Genomic DNA, 17,224 nt, shown 5'->3' on the forward strand with positions numbered 1-17,224 from the left:
CCCCTCGGCCCCGTGTTATGGATGCTGGTGCTATGGAAACCTGCTTGACATGCCAGTGCCACAAAGCCGGGGCCACCAGCTGCACCCTCGGGAGTTTCCCTCCCAAACACCCTCCCAAAGAAAGTTAGCAGCCAGGGAAATTCAAGGGTGTCCGGAGGGACTGGGGCGTTCTTCGGTGGCCTCGGGGCACCGGTGCTGTTCTCCCTCCTGCATTTCGGTCTGGTGCCCGCTTGTAAAGCCGCCGCTGCCCGCACCAGACCGTACCCAGCCGGGGCCAGCACGTCACGGACAGGGAAGTACACGTGGGTGTCCTTGAAGTTTTCACGATAATAAGCTACAAACTCCTGCACCTTGATCCCAAAGCCTTCCAGGAACCTGGCTGGGATCCTGGGAACGCGGAGGTGGCAACACCTGCGCTCTGGCCGTGCCTGGGGCGGGTGGCAGCTGCTGTGTGCGGGGACAGAGCCCTGCATTCCCCCGTCCCGCGTGGAGCCCGCCCCGCCGGGGACAGAGGCTGTTTACACGTTCAGCCCCTGGACCTCTTGTGATAAAAAAGTTCTCGCTGGCTCTGCGGGTTTCCTTTGCTCTCTGCTGGCCTCCCATCCGGCTGCCTGCTTATCCTGGGAGCCTGTGGCACTGTCAGGGTGGATTTTTTCCCAAATACCGCACTCCAAACGCTCTTTCTCCCCGCTACTGGCAATGAACTGGCAGCCGTAAGGGGAGGAAGCAGAGAGGAGCTGTGGAGTCCGCGCTTTGCTTTGTGTCTGTCGTGAGAATCCTCAGGAGATCCTGCGAGGCTCCAGGACCTTAAAGGCAGAGCCTGGCCCAGCACGGATCGAACTGGAAGCAGGCAGACCCGTGGATGAGCGCCGCGGCTGTGCCGGCTGCCCGCTGAGCGCTGCCCCGGGCACCTCTCGGCGTGCAGCCAGCGGTGCTGCTGGCAATGAACTGCCCCGGGCACCTCTCGGCGTGCAGCCAGCGGTGCTGGCACCGGCGGCGGCCCGGGGCCGGCGGGGGTCGCTGCCCTGGGACCCCCGGGACCCTCCGCCCCCGGGACCCTCCGCCCCCGGGACCCCCTCTCCCCGCTGCTGGCAATGAACTGCCCCGGGCACCTCTCGGCGTGCAGCCAGCGGTGCTGGCACCGGCGGCGGCCCGGGGCCGGCGGGGGTCGCTGCCCTGGGACCCCCGGGACCCCCACCGCCCCCGGGACCCTCCGCCCCCGGGACCCTCCGTCCCCGGGCCCGCCCCGGCTCGGCCGCGGGCCGCCAGCGCCCTCTCCCGACGCCGGGGAGAAGCGGCGGGGCCGGGGCCGGCACAAATCCCGGGAGGAGCGGGGACAGCATCCCGGGGGGAACGGGGACACGAATCCCAAGGCGAGCGGGGCTGGCGGCCTCGCCTGGCCCCATGGCGGGGGCAGCGGTGGGAGCCTCCTCTCAGCGCTGGAGCGGAGCCCACGGGAGCGCAGCAACGCCGCTGGATCACCTCGAAACTGGGGCTCACCGGGTGCCTTTCACACCTCAGGGACGGTGACCCGGGTGGAGGTGCAGTCCCCCAGCACACCCTGTGCCAGCCCAGCCCAGCCCAGTGCCTTCAGCACTTCTGCAGCAGGTTCAGGCGGGCAAACTGGTGCCATACAGCACCAGCACAGCGTGCTGGGCAGCAGCATCATGAATTGAGTAAATCCCAAAATCACTGACTGTTTGAACCATCGATCAGTGTAAAGTGGTTTTCTTTGACTGATGAAGCAGCAGAGCAATGATAGCAGCTCTGGTGGAGGGGAGCAGCTTCCCTTCTGCTCGGGGCACCTGAAATACCCCTCTGACAGTGGCTTGAAGGACGGATGATGTGCCCCTCAGATTTTCTGTGGCAGAGCTGGTGATGGCAGCACCAAGGCCAGAGCCTGACTGCGCCGTGCCAGGATTTTTAATGGTCTTCTGTGCATCCAAGGGGAGAAGCCGGCTACAATCTCACTGCTGAATCATTAATTTCCCTGCTCTGAGTCATCCTGCGGCCCTGTCACACACAGAGCGGGCACAAGCGGGGCTGAGGTGGGCAGTGGCTCCAGCTTGATACAGCGGGTTTAGAAAACTGGTTGTAGGATAAAAGACAGAGATTGTGTCTACAGAACCAGTGAGCACCCACTTGGACTGACCCCAGAAAGCAGAGTTTTGATGCAGAGTCAGGACCTGCACCCCAGCTGGGGCTGGTCCTTCTGCATTAACTCTCTGGGAGGTGACTGGTTATACTGGTAAAAAGGTGAGGACTGGGGAACATCTTCAGGAGATGGTAGGACCTGTTAATGTAAAGGCTAATTGAAATCTCACTGTGAAATCTGTTCCTCCCTGACTTTGCTAAGGCACAGCCAGGGTTAAACTATGCTCAGAATTTTCTGAAACGTGTCACCAAAGATGCCAGGAGAAAAAGTTATTGTTTATCTTGCTGTGACACCTGAGGTGAGGATGGGGCCCTGATGCACTGAAAGCTTTGCAGAGACAAGTGTTGTACAATTATTTTTGTTTGGCTTTAAGCCTTACCTCACAGCATTTGCCAGTTTCAATGCAGCAGCATGACTCCAAGGCAGGAGAGCCTGAAAGGGAAATTGACTGGGGACTTTGCTGGAGAAGCCAATTTAAAATGTATGGAAGGAAAAGAAACAATGTGAAAAATTATTCATTTCCTCCAAAAAGCCCCTGCCTTTTGTTCTTACAGTCCAGATATGCCTACTGCTGAGAGAGCAGTGGGCTTTACAATGTGGTTGGACTGGCATCATGCTCATGCAATTATTTTCAGTCTCTGGGTTTGGTGTGAATTCCCCTCATGATGACACACAGAACACTCCTGGTATTTCCTGTTGCACGAACAAGAGGGCACCAGTGGCCAAAAGCATCAGTATTATGCATACTGATATGCATAATAATCCAGCCCCTCCTGATGCAGGAGGAACCTGAGCACTAGGTAAACCACTTTTCAGTGCTGAGTGGCTCAGTACCCAATCCATGAGCTCAACATCTCCAAAAATCAGCTTCTCCCTCCTCAGAGCTCTCCTCCCATGGCACACAGGGCTGCAGGCTTTGTTGGACTGCATGCCAGGGAAACAAAGGCAGCCACCTTGCACTCACACACTCATGTTTCTGTTCTCTACTAGCTTCAGACTCACAAAGAGACACCCAGCACAGCAAGTTCAGTGACCTTTTATTTGGGCCTGCAGTCACTGGGACAAGTTCAAAGTGGCACACAGCAGTGGTGATGATTTTGCACAGCCTGATTAACAGCAGTGGCTGATAACCAGCATGAGGGCACCAACAGACTTTTGCACAACATGTTGGTGGCTACTCCAGTTTATCCCTCACCTCTTTTGTTAGGTCTCAGCCCACATCTGGTTCCAGACAAATGCCTTTCTTAGGTGTGGGCCTTGGAAAACTGGCATGAATCTGTGTTCTGTGCCTGGGCTGAGGGCAGAGCCACTGGATAATGGAGAACACATGGCACTTCCCTTTGGCAACCCACTGGGAAACTCAGACTGAGAAGAGTTTGCTTTTATTTGTCCTTGTTTGGGGTTGGTGTTTCCACATCAGACACGATGGAGCCGCCAGATGTGGAGCACTTGGCACACCCAATGCCATGGGAGAAAAATATCTCCTAAAACAGCTCAGCAGCTCCTGCCAGTGCTGGACAGTGAGGAAGAAGGTGTTAAAAGCTTGGCGAGGGTGGATTTCTCATTGAGGGCTGTTGAGTTGCAGCCAGTCTGTTAAGGCAGGCAGGAGGGAGCAGGACTCGAAGATGAGGACAGTGGTGAAGCACAGAGGAGTGGGTCATGCTGTGAGAAGCTGGAGGACGTTCAGCCCCACGTAGTGAGAGAGGAAGAAATGCAGGATGCCCAGGGCTGACACTGCAATGAGAATCCAGAGAACTCCGGCGCTGAAGTATATTGGGGCGAGTCTGGTGGGAGAGAGGCAGCTGCTGACACCGAGCTTCCCGCCTGGGAACAGCCCCTTCCTCCCTGCTTTCCACCCCCTGGCTGTCCCCTGCCCCCTGAGTGGGGTCCCATGCCCTGCTTCCACCTCGAGGGAGCAAACACACACACCCAAAAGGGCTTGGGGCAGCCCCAGCCTTGCCCAGTATCTGTGTTGCTGCCCCAGCCCCGTGTCCGTGTTCACATTATGCCCAGGAGACAAGGCTGAGTCATGCAGGAGCCCCAGAGCACCCAAAAGTTGTCCCCTGAGGGCTGCTATGTGTGAGTGTGTGTATGTGTGTAACTGTGTGAGTGTGCAGCTATGTGTAAGAGCTCGCAAGAGTGTGTGAGAGTGAGTTTACCTTTCTGAGGATGATGCCTTGTATCCCATGAAGTAGCAGTAGCGGGCGTAGAGATAGAGCAGACCCAAGGCTGCAGCCAGACCTGTGTTTAAGAGAGATCCCAGTGACCATCTCCAAAGGCTTCTCAGAGCTGCTTGGAATCAAGGAGGCAGCCCAAAGTCAAGGAATAGAGACTGTGTCGTCTGGCTCTACCCTCCCATCAGAGACAGAATTACTGCTTAATTTGTTGTTCAGAAGTTGAGCAGGACCTGAGGACTGAGGCAGCACACAGGGGAACAGATCCAGTGACAAACAGGTAATGGGATATTCTCACCTTGATGGAAGAAGAGTCCAGCCTGCCACAGAAGTGCCAGGAAGATGGGAAAATACTCAGAGGAGTTCACCCTGGCAGGAAAGAGAAGCGTCATAAACTAGGGAAAGGAAGGAAGCTCTTCCTCTTTTGCTTCCTCTAGCAGTTTCCGGACACTGGAGGCTTTTGCTTTTTAGAACTAATGTTGTCATAAAAAGCCACCAGGCTCCAGTTGCTGTCCCAGCTTTATCCACAGAAATTAAACAATGGAAAGAACAGGGTCTCCAGCAAACAAGAGATTAAGTAAAAGATTCCCAGGTCAGACTGTGCACAAAAAGACTCCATGAACCACTCCCACTGCTGCTTCCCAAGTGCTGCAGCTCAAACCCTGCTGTGGATGCCCCAAAGCCCCAAGCTGTAGGGAAGGTCTGTCCCTCGAGTACATAAAGCCAGAGCAGCCTGGGCTTTCTGCAGGAGTTGGAGGGAGCACATAACTCTTGGGATTGTTTGCATGTTATGCCCTGTCCTCCCAAAGGCACAGTAGCACCAAAAGATGCTGGATGAAGCTGAGTCTAGGCTAGTGAAGGAGCAAGAAGGGGATGGCTGAGGGGATCCAGCTCAAGCTACTCAGTTGCTTTTTTCCCACTGGTCAGCTACAACAATATGAAAGCTCCTCCCTCCCCACTGCAGCCCTAGCACAGAAGTCACAGCAGAGATGCTGGGTTATCCTCATCCCAGCACCAGCTGAGCTCTCTCTGGGAACTTGTCCTTCCCAGTGAGGGAGATTCAGAGCAGGGCTGGAGCTGCCTGAGGTTTGGCACCACTTGGATAAAACCAGTCTAAGTCTTAGGCACCAAGGGTTATGTCTTTAAGAGCCCTTCACTGTACAGCAGAGTTTTCTCTGTGTTTTTCTCTGCTGTTTCTATCAGCAATGTCTGGTTTAGGACTCAAGAGCCAACCCAGTCCTGATGCTGACTCTTCAACCCATTGATTAACCTCGAGGGAAGTAGTTGCTTAATTACAGTTCCAGGAAACAAGAGCAAGGCAGGGGAAAGGCAGTGCCAGTACATGAGATCTGACAAACGTCGAGTAAGAGGAGTTCCTTACTGTGCTCGAAAGATCCTTTCAAATTCAGGAGGGCCTGAGATCTTTGGAGGTGAAATGCCAAACAACCTCCTAGCATAGATCACCTGGAGGAAGAAGTAGGCTGCAGCAAAAGAGAGAAAAGTAGCAGTGGTCAGTCCTATGGCTGGGCATGGTGGAGCCAGGAGCTGGCCAGAGGCTGGGGAAAAAGATCTGCAGTGTCCTCCTAAGCCCACACCCCCACACAGCAGAGAAAGTTAGAATAAAATCCCAGGTACCTTTTAGAAAAGGAAAAGGAATGACCCAGAGCTATAGTGAAGCAAGTAATGTACTACCAGTGTTATCTGCTTTCTTGTATAATCAGCAGTTGGTAAAATTGTTACACACTTCAGATGCACTTTATTACCGACAATTTCAAGGCTTTTTCGTTCTTTTAATTTTTTCCTCTTCTAAATTCTGGTATCTGTGTAGGGATGGAACTGATGCCACAGATAAGCCAACCAGATACAGAATTAAATTGGTATGCAATGTGGACCTGTGGCTAGGAGATGTTCCATGTGGCCCACCACAGCCCATACTTCCACCTTTTCACAGCAGAGCTCTTTGTATGCTCACATCTACATGCACTTCGGGAGCTGCTGTAAGCCCAAAGAGGGGAATTCTACATGTTTGCAGAGGGAAAGATCTACCAAAAAAAATCTGAAAGGAGGGGGTAGGTCAGTTCAGAGAAGGGGCTTCTCATGCACTCATTTGATTGAATGCTCTCCAGAACCCAAGCAAGATATCAGCTCCCTGTCTGAAAAGCTGTGAAGTGCCAGTGCAACAGGAGACATTGAATATGAAAGCAAAAGAAAATCAGTGGAGTTACAGTAGATTGATCCAGCCAGTGCTTGAGCACACACATCCAATGGTCCCTACCTTGCTCCAGGACTCCCAGGACTGTCACGGCAGCCAGCCAATGAATCTGATCCAACATACTGACTTGTCCAGAACCTAGAAAGTCTTATTTCTTGGTCAGAAGTTCCTCTGGCCAGGTTCAGTCCTTGCTAATGTGGCAGTTTGCGATGGTATCTGGCAGCCTAGGTTGGTTCTAATTGAACAAAGCAAAGGTTTAGTCCGTGGTACCAAGACCCATGAGCAGCCTGGTGCGTTATCATACCGTGGAAATGGAAATCAGTGGAGCCAGGTTTAATGGAGTATTTCCGTTCCCACCCACCCTTTTCAGGAACAGAGTTAAGAGGAAGTGGAAAAGCCAGTAGAGTCACAAACGTGAGAGATAAGGGAACTGGAGCTGAATGGATGGGCAAAAGTCAATAGCCCACTAATCCACTCCCCCCAGGGCATCTGCTTCAGGCCAGGGCACATCCCCTTTGCTAATGTTGCAGGAGAAACCAATGCTCTGCTTGGGCTGTTGTGTCACACCAGAGCACAGGCAGCATTCCAAGGAACATATCCCTGTGTACATAATCCTACATAGACTCTGGATAGCATGTGCTGGGCATGTAGAGTGACTTATGGCCACGGCGCTGAGACCCTGCATGAAAAACACTCTGAGAGGGTAAGAGAGGATGTGATAAAGTATAAAAGGTCTCTAGAGCTGTCCTGCACACTAATATTTTATCTGGGGATGGGCCCTGCAGAATGACTGTCAGACACCAAGGGGGTTTCAGAGCCAGCCCTCATCCCAGAAAGGCTGGGAGATGTGCATTTAAGGCTTCTGATCAATCCTCAGCCCAGTCAATTCTCACCATAAACAACAGAGTAAGTTCTTTGTGAGGAAAAACCTGCAGAATTCATCAGGACATAGCAAAAAGAAAATTACATTTTCACGTATCAGAAGAGACCCATTTGTCTAGGTCCCATGTAACAGCACAACAGCTGGCACAGACAGAAGCTGCTGGGACCACCAGCTTTGTTTCCTTCCTCTCTCTTCATTCAATGAATTTTCCCATCAGACCAGGGGAAAAGCAAAGTAGGTTAAGACAAAGTGATCGTTGAACACCACTGTTATAGAAAGTTATATTAAAGCAGTTTACAGAAATTACATTGTACACCTGATGTCTTTGATAGGTCTAAGAAGTAATATGCTGGTTCTGGTTTTCTGCCTCTCTGTAAGCCATAAAGGCACCCAAAATAGCAATAACTATGTCCCAGCTTGGTGTTTTTCCAAATCAAATACACACCCCATTGTTTTTCAAACACCAGCTCTAAGATTAATTCCTTTATTTCAGAATTGAAGCTTTTTCATTGCAGTGACTGTTTAGAAATATGAGGAACATTGTTTAGTTGTCAAAGAAATTAAGAACTCCCCTGTGTCAGCTCAAGAAGGGCAGAGGTCTTGCAGTGCTTACTGATGTTTGATTTCCCTTTGTTCCTGTCTGATAACAGCCTGCTAGTGAAAGAAAATAAAGAAAACAACTGAGCAGAAAAGATTTGAGCTTACACCCCCATCAGATGACAGTGCACTGTGAGCTGTATCAACAGTGTCAAATGTGTGCATGGAATCTGGGCCAGGAGGAGCTGCACAGGCTGCCACAGAGCATTCCTGCTCTCCAGATCACCAGTAAACATAAAACACTTCTAGCATCATTTTCTGTCATCATCTAGCATGGTCTAAATGTAATAAAGGCCAATAGAAACATGAATGAATAAACAAGCACAGATGTCTCCCCCCTCCTCTTCCCTGCTCCATAAACATAGTTTTTCAAGCTGCTTTTTAAACTCCTGAAAAGCACAACCTTTTTTGTCCCTGTTTTTCACATCAGAAGTCACTTTATTTTCCATTCTCCCTCAGAGCTTACAAGGAACAGGCACAAGTACCCCGGTCCCAGCACCAAATGCCCCTGGGTGACAGACTTGTCATGGGTGGGCAGCCTCTGCATGCATGGACTGCAGCATGTTGCAATACCTCATCCTCCGAGGCTGACACAGACAAGTTCCCTTCTAGGCAAAGACAAGTCCTGCAGTCCCAGCTGCACCTCAGGGTGGATTTGCTGAGCAGGAGCTACTGAAATGCTGAACCCCTCTCCCACTCCCTGGCTCTGCACTCCAGGGTTTGCTGTGTGAATGTGGCCCCACATCAGAGGGCACAGACCAAAGTCCTCACACCTCCCACTGAGTCAGCACTGCAGGCATTTCTCTGTGCCCATGGTTGCTTCTGCCACCTCTTCCTGCAGCCAATAATCCTTTCTGCTTCCTAATTTTCACTGTAGGGATACACTCTTAGCTGGACTGCAGCACCAATTAAAAATGAAAAATAATTATGGGATTAAAAATAATCTTGGGAAGAAAAATTATCAACACAATGCCTTGGAGGAGTTTTTAAGCATCCATGGGGGCTTACAGCACCCATTACTTGCCTGGACCAGCAGGGAAAGGAGAAGCCAGCAGGGCTGAGTCCAGCACCGTTCCACGCAGTAACATTCCCTGGAAATGTATTTCAGGAACGAGCAACGGCTCAAGAGCTTTCTGTCAGTGGAAGGGAAAACATTTTGCAGATGAGCAACTCACCCTTCAGCTGTGAAGCGTGGAGGTGCCTCCTTCTTCCAATCCTATTGCACAAATATAGAAATAGTTTCTAATGAAAGTCGTACTTGTGCTTCCTTTCCTTCTGGATCCTTTTGCAGCCACTATGTACATCCAAACCCATGACTGTGGGACTGCTTGTGAGAACAGTTACTGTCTTTGTAACAACCACAAAGAAAAAAAGAGAGGAGGGGTCATGAAAAGAATTTTTTCTCACAGAGAAGAAAGAATTTTTCTAGTTCGAGAGAAAGAGAGCTCAGCCCCGAGCAACTCAGTCTCTTTAAATATAACTCCTCAGGGTGGGGTGGTGGGGCTGGTGATATGTCCTCCTGACCTCCCATTCCCATGGAGGCTTCTCTTAAACTCAGACCTACAAGTGTTGAAATTTTTCTGGAATTCTTGGATTTTCCATCTGTGTAAGGAAGGACATGCTAAAAATATGGCAAGAGAAAGAAGAATTCATCCTTTTACCCTTTAGGAAGGCAAAGCTGGCCACGTGTTCCCAGGAAGTGAGGACAGCTGCAGACAATTTGTGCTCTGTGATTCTCAACAGGACTCAGAGCAAGTCATAAGCTGGATCAGATCTCCTGATCACATTGAAATCTGTTCTGGGTTCTGCATTTTGAAAAAACTATAAGAACTTTGCATGACAAGAATTACCATGTCTTTCTAAAATGAGCATATATCCAGAGGGTCCTCCTTTCACAAAGTAAAAGAGCAGGTGGTTGGTTTTGCCAGCAACATCCAGATTGGCATTATACAACTCATCTCCTGAGTACAAACTCAGTGTATATTGGAGATGTGCCTTAGCCTGTTCATCCAGACTGATTTCAGATTATATTCCTGACATTTATATATCTATGGCAGATCAAAGAGTCACATAAACGTTCACAAATATTTAGTTTCAGCAAAATTTCTAGGGGTCAAACCAATCTCTGGGCTGCTTGAATGCTTCTGCATGGAGCAGGACCACAGCCAAGCACCTACTGACAGCACTTCTCATCTCAGTAAAGGTGAAGGGCTACACTTTAGAGATCAAAAGGGAAAACATAAAAAGTCATTTTCTAGAAAGCAAGATGGAAAGCTGAGTCTTTGGAAAACCACATAAATGAATATATATACTAATTTGTTTAGGGATCGTTTGGAGAATTTTTTTTAAAGCTTTCTTCTAATGGAGTTTAGTGAGCTTTATCCATATGCACATTAAGTCTGACTGGAGGGCACATCAGTATAAAAGCAATGCCAAAACTCTCCACTTAATTCATCATCCGAAGGCACTGGTACATGCAAATGAATTATACCCCTTCATTTATGATCAACATCTGTTAAAAATATTCATTAAATGTCTCTCTTGCCCTGCCTTGTCTTGTGTTATTGTCACACAAGGAAGGCCTTTTCCATGTGTTTTGCCAATTTTCCTACCTCCTGTTCAACAGAAAGTCAGGAATAGCTAATGAGCAAAAAGGAACAATGCCAGAAAGTGGCTGGCTTGAAGAATAAATCTCTGGAGCGATAAGTGCATATGTCAGGGAGGGGACCATTTCCCTTTGCAGAGGGACAAACAAGCCTTTCAAACATCTTTGGAAGCTCTTATGTTAACATATACTTAGTATTATCCTATAATGATGTGGGGGAAAATTGCAAGTATACAGGGTACATCAGAATACATCAAAGACTGAAGAGTGGTCATGAAGTGCAGCTTTGCTTTTCCTAAATTAGAGGGGTGATGAAATAGAGCTGCTCAGCATTTCTGTCTTGTTTAGACCAGCACACCCAGATGCTGGCTGGACCCAGCTGGTTATGAGATAAAGCTAGGCAAGGCATTGGAGAGGGGCAGAGTGAAGACTGCTCTAAGGAGACATTTTCCAGGGCAAAGGCTGAAATTCCTAATAGGTCTCCTGCAAAGAAGAGACCCCTGGCTTGTAAGAAACAGGGAAAGTCAGGGAACTCACCTGAAGTGGGGAGGTGCTGCTGTGCAAAGTCATATATTCAGCGATGGGCAATCAGGAAAGCACTGGTCCCTCTGCCTTATGCTGACTTTTCATATCAAAGTTCTGTCCCACATGGGGCTGAAGGAAAGGAGATGGTCTGGGGGGAGATCTGCCATAGGTCCTCACTGCTCTTCTCTCCTTGCTTAGTGCTGCGGGACTGTGCCCCAGCCTGAGTCCTGCTGAGTGTCCTGCCCTCTGTCACCCTGTCTGTGACACGGGCATAGCCCAGCCAGACAAAGACAGAGCATGAGACCACAGAGTGTCCAGTGATCACAGAGGCCCGCGGACAAACTTGTGCAAGAGCAGAAGGCACCGGGAGCAGGAAACTGACAAATGTTTCTGTAGAGCTCTACTGATGTCAGCAGCGTCAACAAGTTTTGAAATATATCTTGAAAATGAATCAAAGGCAAATTCTGTGAATGAGAGCAGATCATCATTTGGACTGTTCTTTGAACCCATTCACCCTCATGTCTCCAGAAGATGCCCCAAGTGATGTGCTGGGCAGGGAATGGAGCCCAGGTAGGAGGGGGACACCCCCAGTGAGGGGCACACACACCCTGCTGCAGCTGGGAGGCTGCAAGTGCACTGGAAGCAGAGTGGAGAGGCTGCCTGGGGCACGCAGCACTGAGCACAGAGGAACACAAACAGGCTCTGTTTCTTCTCCCATCTCCAAAGCAGAAATTAAACAGAGCCAGCCTCCACATCTCCTGCTGGCACAAGACCAGGGACACAGCAGCAACTACAGATCATGGGAGCAAGATGTGAGTGTGGGAGCAGACAGGTTTTTGGTTACTGGCCATCATTTCTTGTGGCCTTTCTGACACAACAACCTATGTGCTCCATACTGCACAGGACTGGGATGCTGCCTAACTTGACGTGTCCTGGTGGTGGCCACTCCTGTTAGGAGAATTCTCAGTGCCAAGTCAGTGCTTGATGCCTCCTGACTATGCCAGCTTCAGCCTGCAGGGCTGCATCCATTCCCTGCCTCCCAGGCTGCAGGATCAGAGCAGCCTTTATCCAGGGCCTGGGGAGGAAAAGCAGGTTCACACAGCACACAGGTTGATGTATTCTGATGTACCCTTTTTCCAGAGGAAAAGCAGGTTCACACAGCACACAGGAGCCTGGGCTGTGCTATTTGAAAGTGAGTGCTGGTATTCGCTGTTTTACATCAAAATTTAGTGCTTCTGTTCAGCACTTGCAGAGATTCAAAACGAATCCAGTCTGTTGGTACAGCACTTATCAGGGAGCAGTGTTTAAGTTATTACTAAAGCAAACAGAAAAATCTCCACCTATAATTTCCAGAGGTTCAATATTTACAATAGATTAACACAGTCAGCTACTACCTGCAGAACACTTCTTTTACTCCAGTGAAAATTTGTTAAAATCACTCCCAAAGTCCTCAAATTATCAACAATTTCAGAATTTATCATTCTTCATAGCAGTGATCTTCTTCATCCTTAATACAGGGTTTCTTAACCAGACTCATACAGGTAGATTTTGTATTATGTATATTTTTATTACATATAGATTTTTGTCATATATATATACAACATATATATGAAGAGCTTGAAAGCAGATCCTAGCTTGTAATCAGTTTAAAAAATTACTAAACAATCAGAAACAAATTTAATGTCAAATTTAATTTGGGGATTTTTGAGTTTGCCTGATTTACATCTGTATATTCATAAAGGGAGAAGGATCTCTGAGTGTTTTTGCTGCCTGGTAAAAAGGAATCAGAACACATCCTCTAACAAAAGTCTGTCTAGGACTGCAGGAAGCTCACAGCTCAGACCACTTTTACCTTGGATGGGGCTTGTCCAGCAGAACAAAAGGAAAGGCCCTTGTCACTGAGTTGATGGACAGATTAAAAATGTACACATTCCCAAGACAAAGTCTTAGATTAAAATAACCCAAAATAATGAAGAGAATGTTGAGCTTCTACAAAGTAAGTCAGTGATTAATTCCTGTTCCACATATATGCACTTGCAAAAAGGAGAGTCTAACAGGGGAAACATTTAGACTCAATGAAAGAAATTAACTGGAAATGTAAAATCAAAATAGTGAGCTTATTTGATATGCACCCGATACTTACAACCCACAGTTTCTACAAAGTCAAATGAGGGGGCAGCTCAGCCCAGCCTCTTCATCTTGGAGGATTTAGCCCACTCTGAAAGAATTCAAGCTCTTACCCAGCCCAGTGTCCTGATGCAGAACTAAAGCACCATATTCTTGACTTTGGAATTTGTGTTTGAGAATGCCAACATTCCCTGAGGTGCAGATGATATTTTTATTAATCTTAATCAGACCTCGCTCTTAATTCCTCCTCATTCTTTTGAGTTTCCATTGAACTTAGTAGCAGCTTGCCTTTATAATTTGATCTATTTCTTTCAGTTAAAATAGTTGCCCCATGATTAATTCAAGTCTTGAGTGATAAGATCTAATTCTGAGCTATTTGACTTAAAAATGAAAGCAAAGGTTGTCATGTTTCACTTGTGTAACCTTAACCATTCCTTTCCCTTCATGCCAAGCATTTTCTGTGACTGACTAGACCACCTTCATTTCCTTATCTGTCCAAGAAGCAAAGGAAGCCTCTCAACCCCAACTTCTGCTTGCTTTAATACCAGCCAGGACTGCAGGGTTCTCTGCGTGATTGCTGTGGACAGCCCTGGCTTCCCTCCCAAAGGGTTTTCAGTAATCTACAAAGATAATAAGGACAGCACAGTCTGTGTTTCAGATTCACCCTATACTTCAAGGGCCTCCTGGGTGAGATACAATAAACACAGACACTCCCATAAAAGAAATCTCCAGTACATCTCCACAGTGCACACTTTTTGCCTGTTTCCAGACACTTTTTGGACAAGAGTTCAGACTGACAACAAGTGATTGACGGTAAATTTTCCTCTTTAACCAAGGGAGGGAATGCACACCTCACCGTAATGTTATTTTGGTTTTGCCAGCCACAGCAATGCAAGAAAACACAGCATATTCCCACAGAAAATTCTGGAGGAACACCAGGTTGGACCCGCCAAGGTCAGTTCCACCACACACAGCCCTGCAGTGGGCTGGAAGCAGGGGCTTGCCGTGGTCCTCCTCTTCATGGTGCTGCCACATCTGTGCCACTCCCTGCTGCCCCTGGGCACAGCGCAGCTTGGCAGCCGGGCACCCCGGCAGTGACAAAGTCCTCAGCACACATTTGTTCCTGCTGGTGTGAATCCTTTCCTAGGAGATGTCTATCACAAACAGAAGCAGCAGCAAATCCTATAAGCCCTTCACTGCTGGCTGGTTTCCTCCCAGCACCCGGGAATGGAAATTTGTTACACCATTTCTGACCAGCTAACCCTGGGCAACTGGAGCCTCGGAGGTGCCTGCATTTTTTTTGGGATGTTGACAAAGGGCTGCCAGGATCTTGGAGCTCCGGTGTGGGAGAGAAGCATTGGAGACATGTCTCATTTCTGGAGGCAGGGTTGGATCCTTGAAAACACAGGGTTTGTTTATCCCCTTCCTTCCTGGCACAGAATGGAGCCTTTTTCTGCAGAAAAGAGGCGGAACTTCAGTAGGGCTCTGCAGGGACGGGAGGGCAGGCGAGGCCAGGAAGGGGCCCCAAACCACACGCCCTGTGCAAGTGCCTTGGCGCCAGCTCGGGAGGAGAATCCCGGGCCGGGAGAGAGATCCACAATGCATTTTTGCCACCAGAAGGCAGCGGGGAGCTGCGGCTGGGAACAGAGGGTGTTCGCAGGACCTGCTCCAGGGAGAAACAGCAGAAGGAGCTTCTCCCTCTGCTGACTGCAACCTGCCTTGTTACACTTCCCTCGTCCAGCCCCCTTCGCTGTCCTTAGGAAAGCACAGGGACTACAGTGTAGAGAAAGCAATTTTCTTGCGATTTTCTTTGGAAAATCGATATGCATCAGACTTGCCTGGCCCTCCCCTCTGCTGAAACCCTCCTGGGGTGCGCATAGGCGTGGACCCCGCCCCAGCATGGACCACTCCCCTTGAGCAGCTGCGGCACTGCTGCTGTTTTTGAAGAAGGAGCTGAACGTGCAAAGTCCCTCTGCCTGCAGCTCCAGCCTATGACCCAGTGGTTATTAGGGATGCAGTGAAATCCTTGCTGGCTTGCAGCCACTGTGGCCACAGAGCAGCTGTGCCGTGACCCTCCCTGTGAGCACTTGCTCCTCTGTACATCTGATACATGATGGGGAAGGAGCTGTTACTGGGAAGAGGTTTTCCTTGGGGAAGTTGTTTCTCAGGAGCAAGTCCCTCCTGCACATTACAGAGCTCTCTTTCAGGGCTCTAAATGGCAATTTAATAGGTTGCCTCAGTTTTCCATGGGGGCCATCCACCAGAAGATGATGCTCCATAGCAGGGACAGCCGAATAGGATGTATGTCCCATCTGGGCTGTTCTGGCAGTGGAGTATTTCAGCACCAACCTGCCTTCATCAGCCATTGCACTGGATGTTAGAGGCTCAATTCCTCAAGTCGTTCAGGCACGTCTACATCCGTGCTGCTCCTCAAAAAGCCAATTCTGCAAATCATGTCTCTTTTACTTGATTTGCTTTCAGCTGGGGCAGGCGCCCAACACCAGCCACAGAACAGCCACATGAGCATGCATGAGAAAGCCACATGGAGGGTGGCACGCTGGTAATAGAAAGAGGCTCAGTGTAAAGCCACATGCAATATTTGAGTGAAAACAGTAGGGAAGTATAAAAAATAGGGGTCAAAGACAGCATGCAGGGTGTACTGACCACATCTGGGTTTCTGTCTTCCTTAAAATAAGAGAATGGCGAGGGGTTTTTAGACACAAAGACTCATAAAATGGCTGAAATGTATGTTTTCTGTTTTCCAGCCTCTTCAGCTCCAGCAGCTGCTGACTGCAAGTGGGAGAGTGGCCAGTCTGGAGAGGTTACTGAGTTAAGTGCTACTAATTCCTTGTTTATTGACTTCAGTAAACTGGGATTAGGATGGGCCAGGGGCTCCAGGTGGTGGCCCTGTGCTGTTTACGTGGCATGTCAGGAATGCAGCAACTCTGCCATGATTTTGCTTGTTTTTCAAGAGGATGTGGTGGAAGAAACAGAGAGCTGAGGAGGAGCACTGTCCTGAGGCCAGGTCAGTTAACCCAGGGCTGCATCTGGCTCCAGATGCCTGGCTTCTTATGCAGGGCTGGAGGAGTTCTTGTCCCCTGAAGCCAAAGGGCAAGTGGGATGTGGGTGGAGGGCTCCTGGGCAATCCTGGCCATGGGACCTTGCTGCGCCCCAGAGCAATCACATGTTCTTATGGGAGAAGCTCCTTCCTTCCTTCCTTCCTTCCTTCCTTCCTTCCTTCCTTCCTTCCTTCCTCCCTCCCTCCCTCCCTCCCTCCCTCTTTCCCCTAAATAAAAAACCCATTTACCTCTTTCCTTTCTCCCTGGGATATTCTATGTTTTAATGGAATTTCTGTTGCCATTAATCACATTCAATGAATCTGTCAAAACTTAAGACATTCAGAAACTTGACCTATGAAAAATGATTGATTTTTGTTTGTTTGGGGAGGATGGTGTTTGTTATGGGTTTGTGGGGGGTTTTTGGTGTTTTTTTTTCGGGGGGGGTGGTTTCTTAGTTCTGTTTGTTTTTTATTTGGTTTGTTTTTGTTCCTTAATACATACAACTGCTTCCAAGCACACAAAGCACAAGCCCTGAGCCAGACAGCCCCCAGCAGTACCATGCAGGGTGGTACCGACTCAGGAGGTTATCACTGAGGAATTATCACTGAGCCACGAGCAGCTGGGGGAGAGCAGCTATTGTCAGTCAGTCTCTGACCTGGGAATCTGAAATGTGAGCTAAAGTGAAAAGACTCTGTTCTAGCACAATGTCTCTCTTTTGGCCTTGCTGCTAATCACACTCAGCCCCTTTCTGTGCCCTGGCTCTCAGAGAGCTGGGGGGATTGAGTATTTTCTTCTTTGCAAAAGGTTTTGGGCATTGCTGATGCCCTCAGGACACCAAGGTGCTGGCAGCCTCTTGCTGTTGCTGGCAAGCCTTCAGCTGTGTTTAA

At 49.2% G+C, this 17,224-nt stretch overlaps 1 protein-coding gene across 3 annotated transcripts; it reads right to left on the reverse strand.

The window, feature by feature from the left end:
* Positions 1–3,175: 3,175 nt before the first annotated feature.
* LOC120498564 (leukotriene C4 synthase-like) lies at positions 3,176–11,340 on the reverse strand. 3 transcript variants are annotated; one of them, XM_039701490.1, is made up of 7 exons: positions 11,164–11,340; positions 9,197–9,237; positions 6,605–6,776; positions 5,711–5,810; positions 4,628–4,698; positions 4,315–4,396; positions 3,176–3,939 (listed from the first exon to the last, which is right to left on the reverse strand). In XM_039701490.1, exons 3-7 carry the CDS (start codon positions 6,660–6,662, stop codon positions 3,813–3,815), a joined length of 438 nt encoding a protein of 145 aa, XP_039557424.1. In that variant the 5' UTR covers positions 6,663–6,776; positions 9,197–9,237; positions 11,164–11,340; the 3' UTR covers positions 3,176–3,812. The 3 variants fall into 3 exon arrangements, with proteins under 3 accessions (XP_039557424.1, XP_039557423.1, XP_039557422.1); XM_039701489.1 differs by having other exon boundaries at positions 9,197–9,364; XM_039701488.1 differs by having other exon boundaries at positions 9,197–9,368.
* Positions 11,341–17,224: the final 5,884 nt, after the last annotated feature.

Source organism: Passer montanus, unplaced genomic scaffold (genome assembly GCF_014805655.1).
Source record: "Passer montanus isolate IOZ18808 unplaced genomic scaffold, ASM1480565v1 scaffold15, whole genome shotgun sequence".
Taxonomy (NCBI): Eukaryota; Metazoa; Chordata; class Aves; order Passeriformes; family Passeridae; genus Passer; species Passer montanus.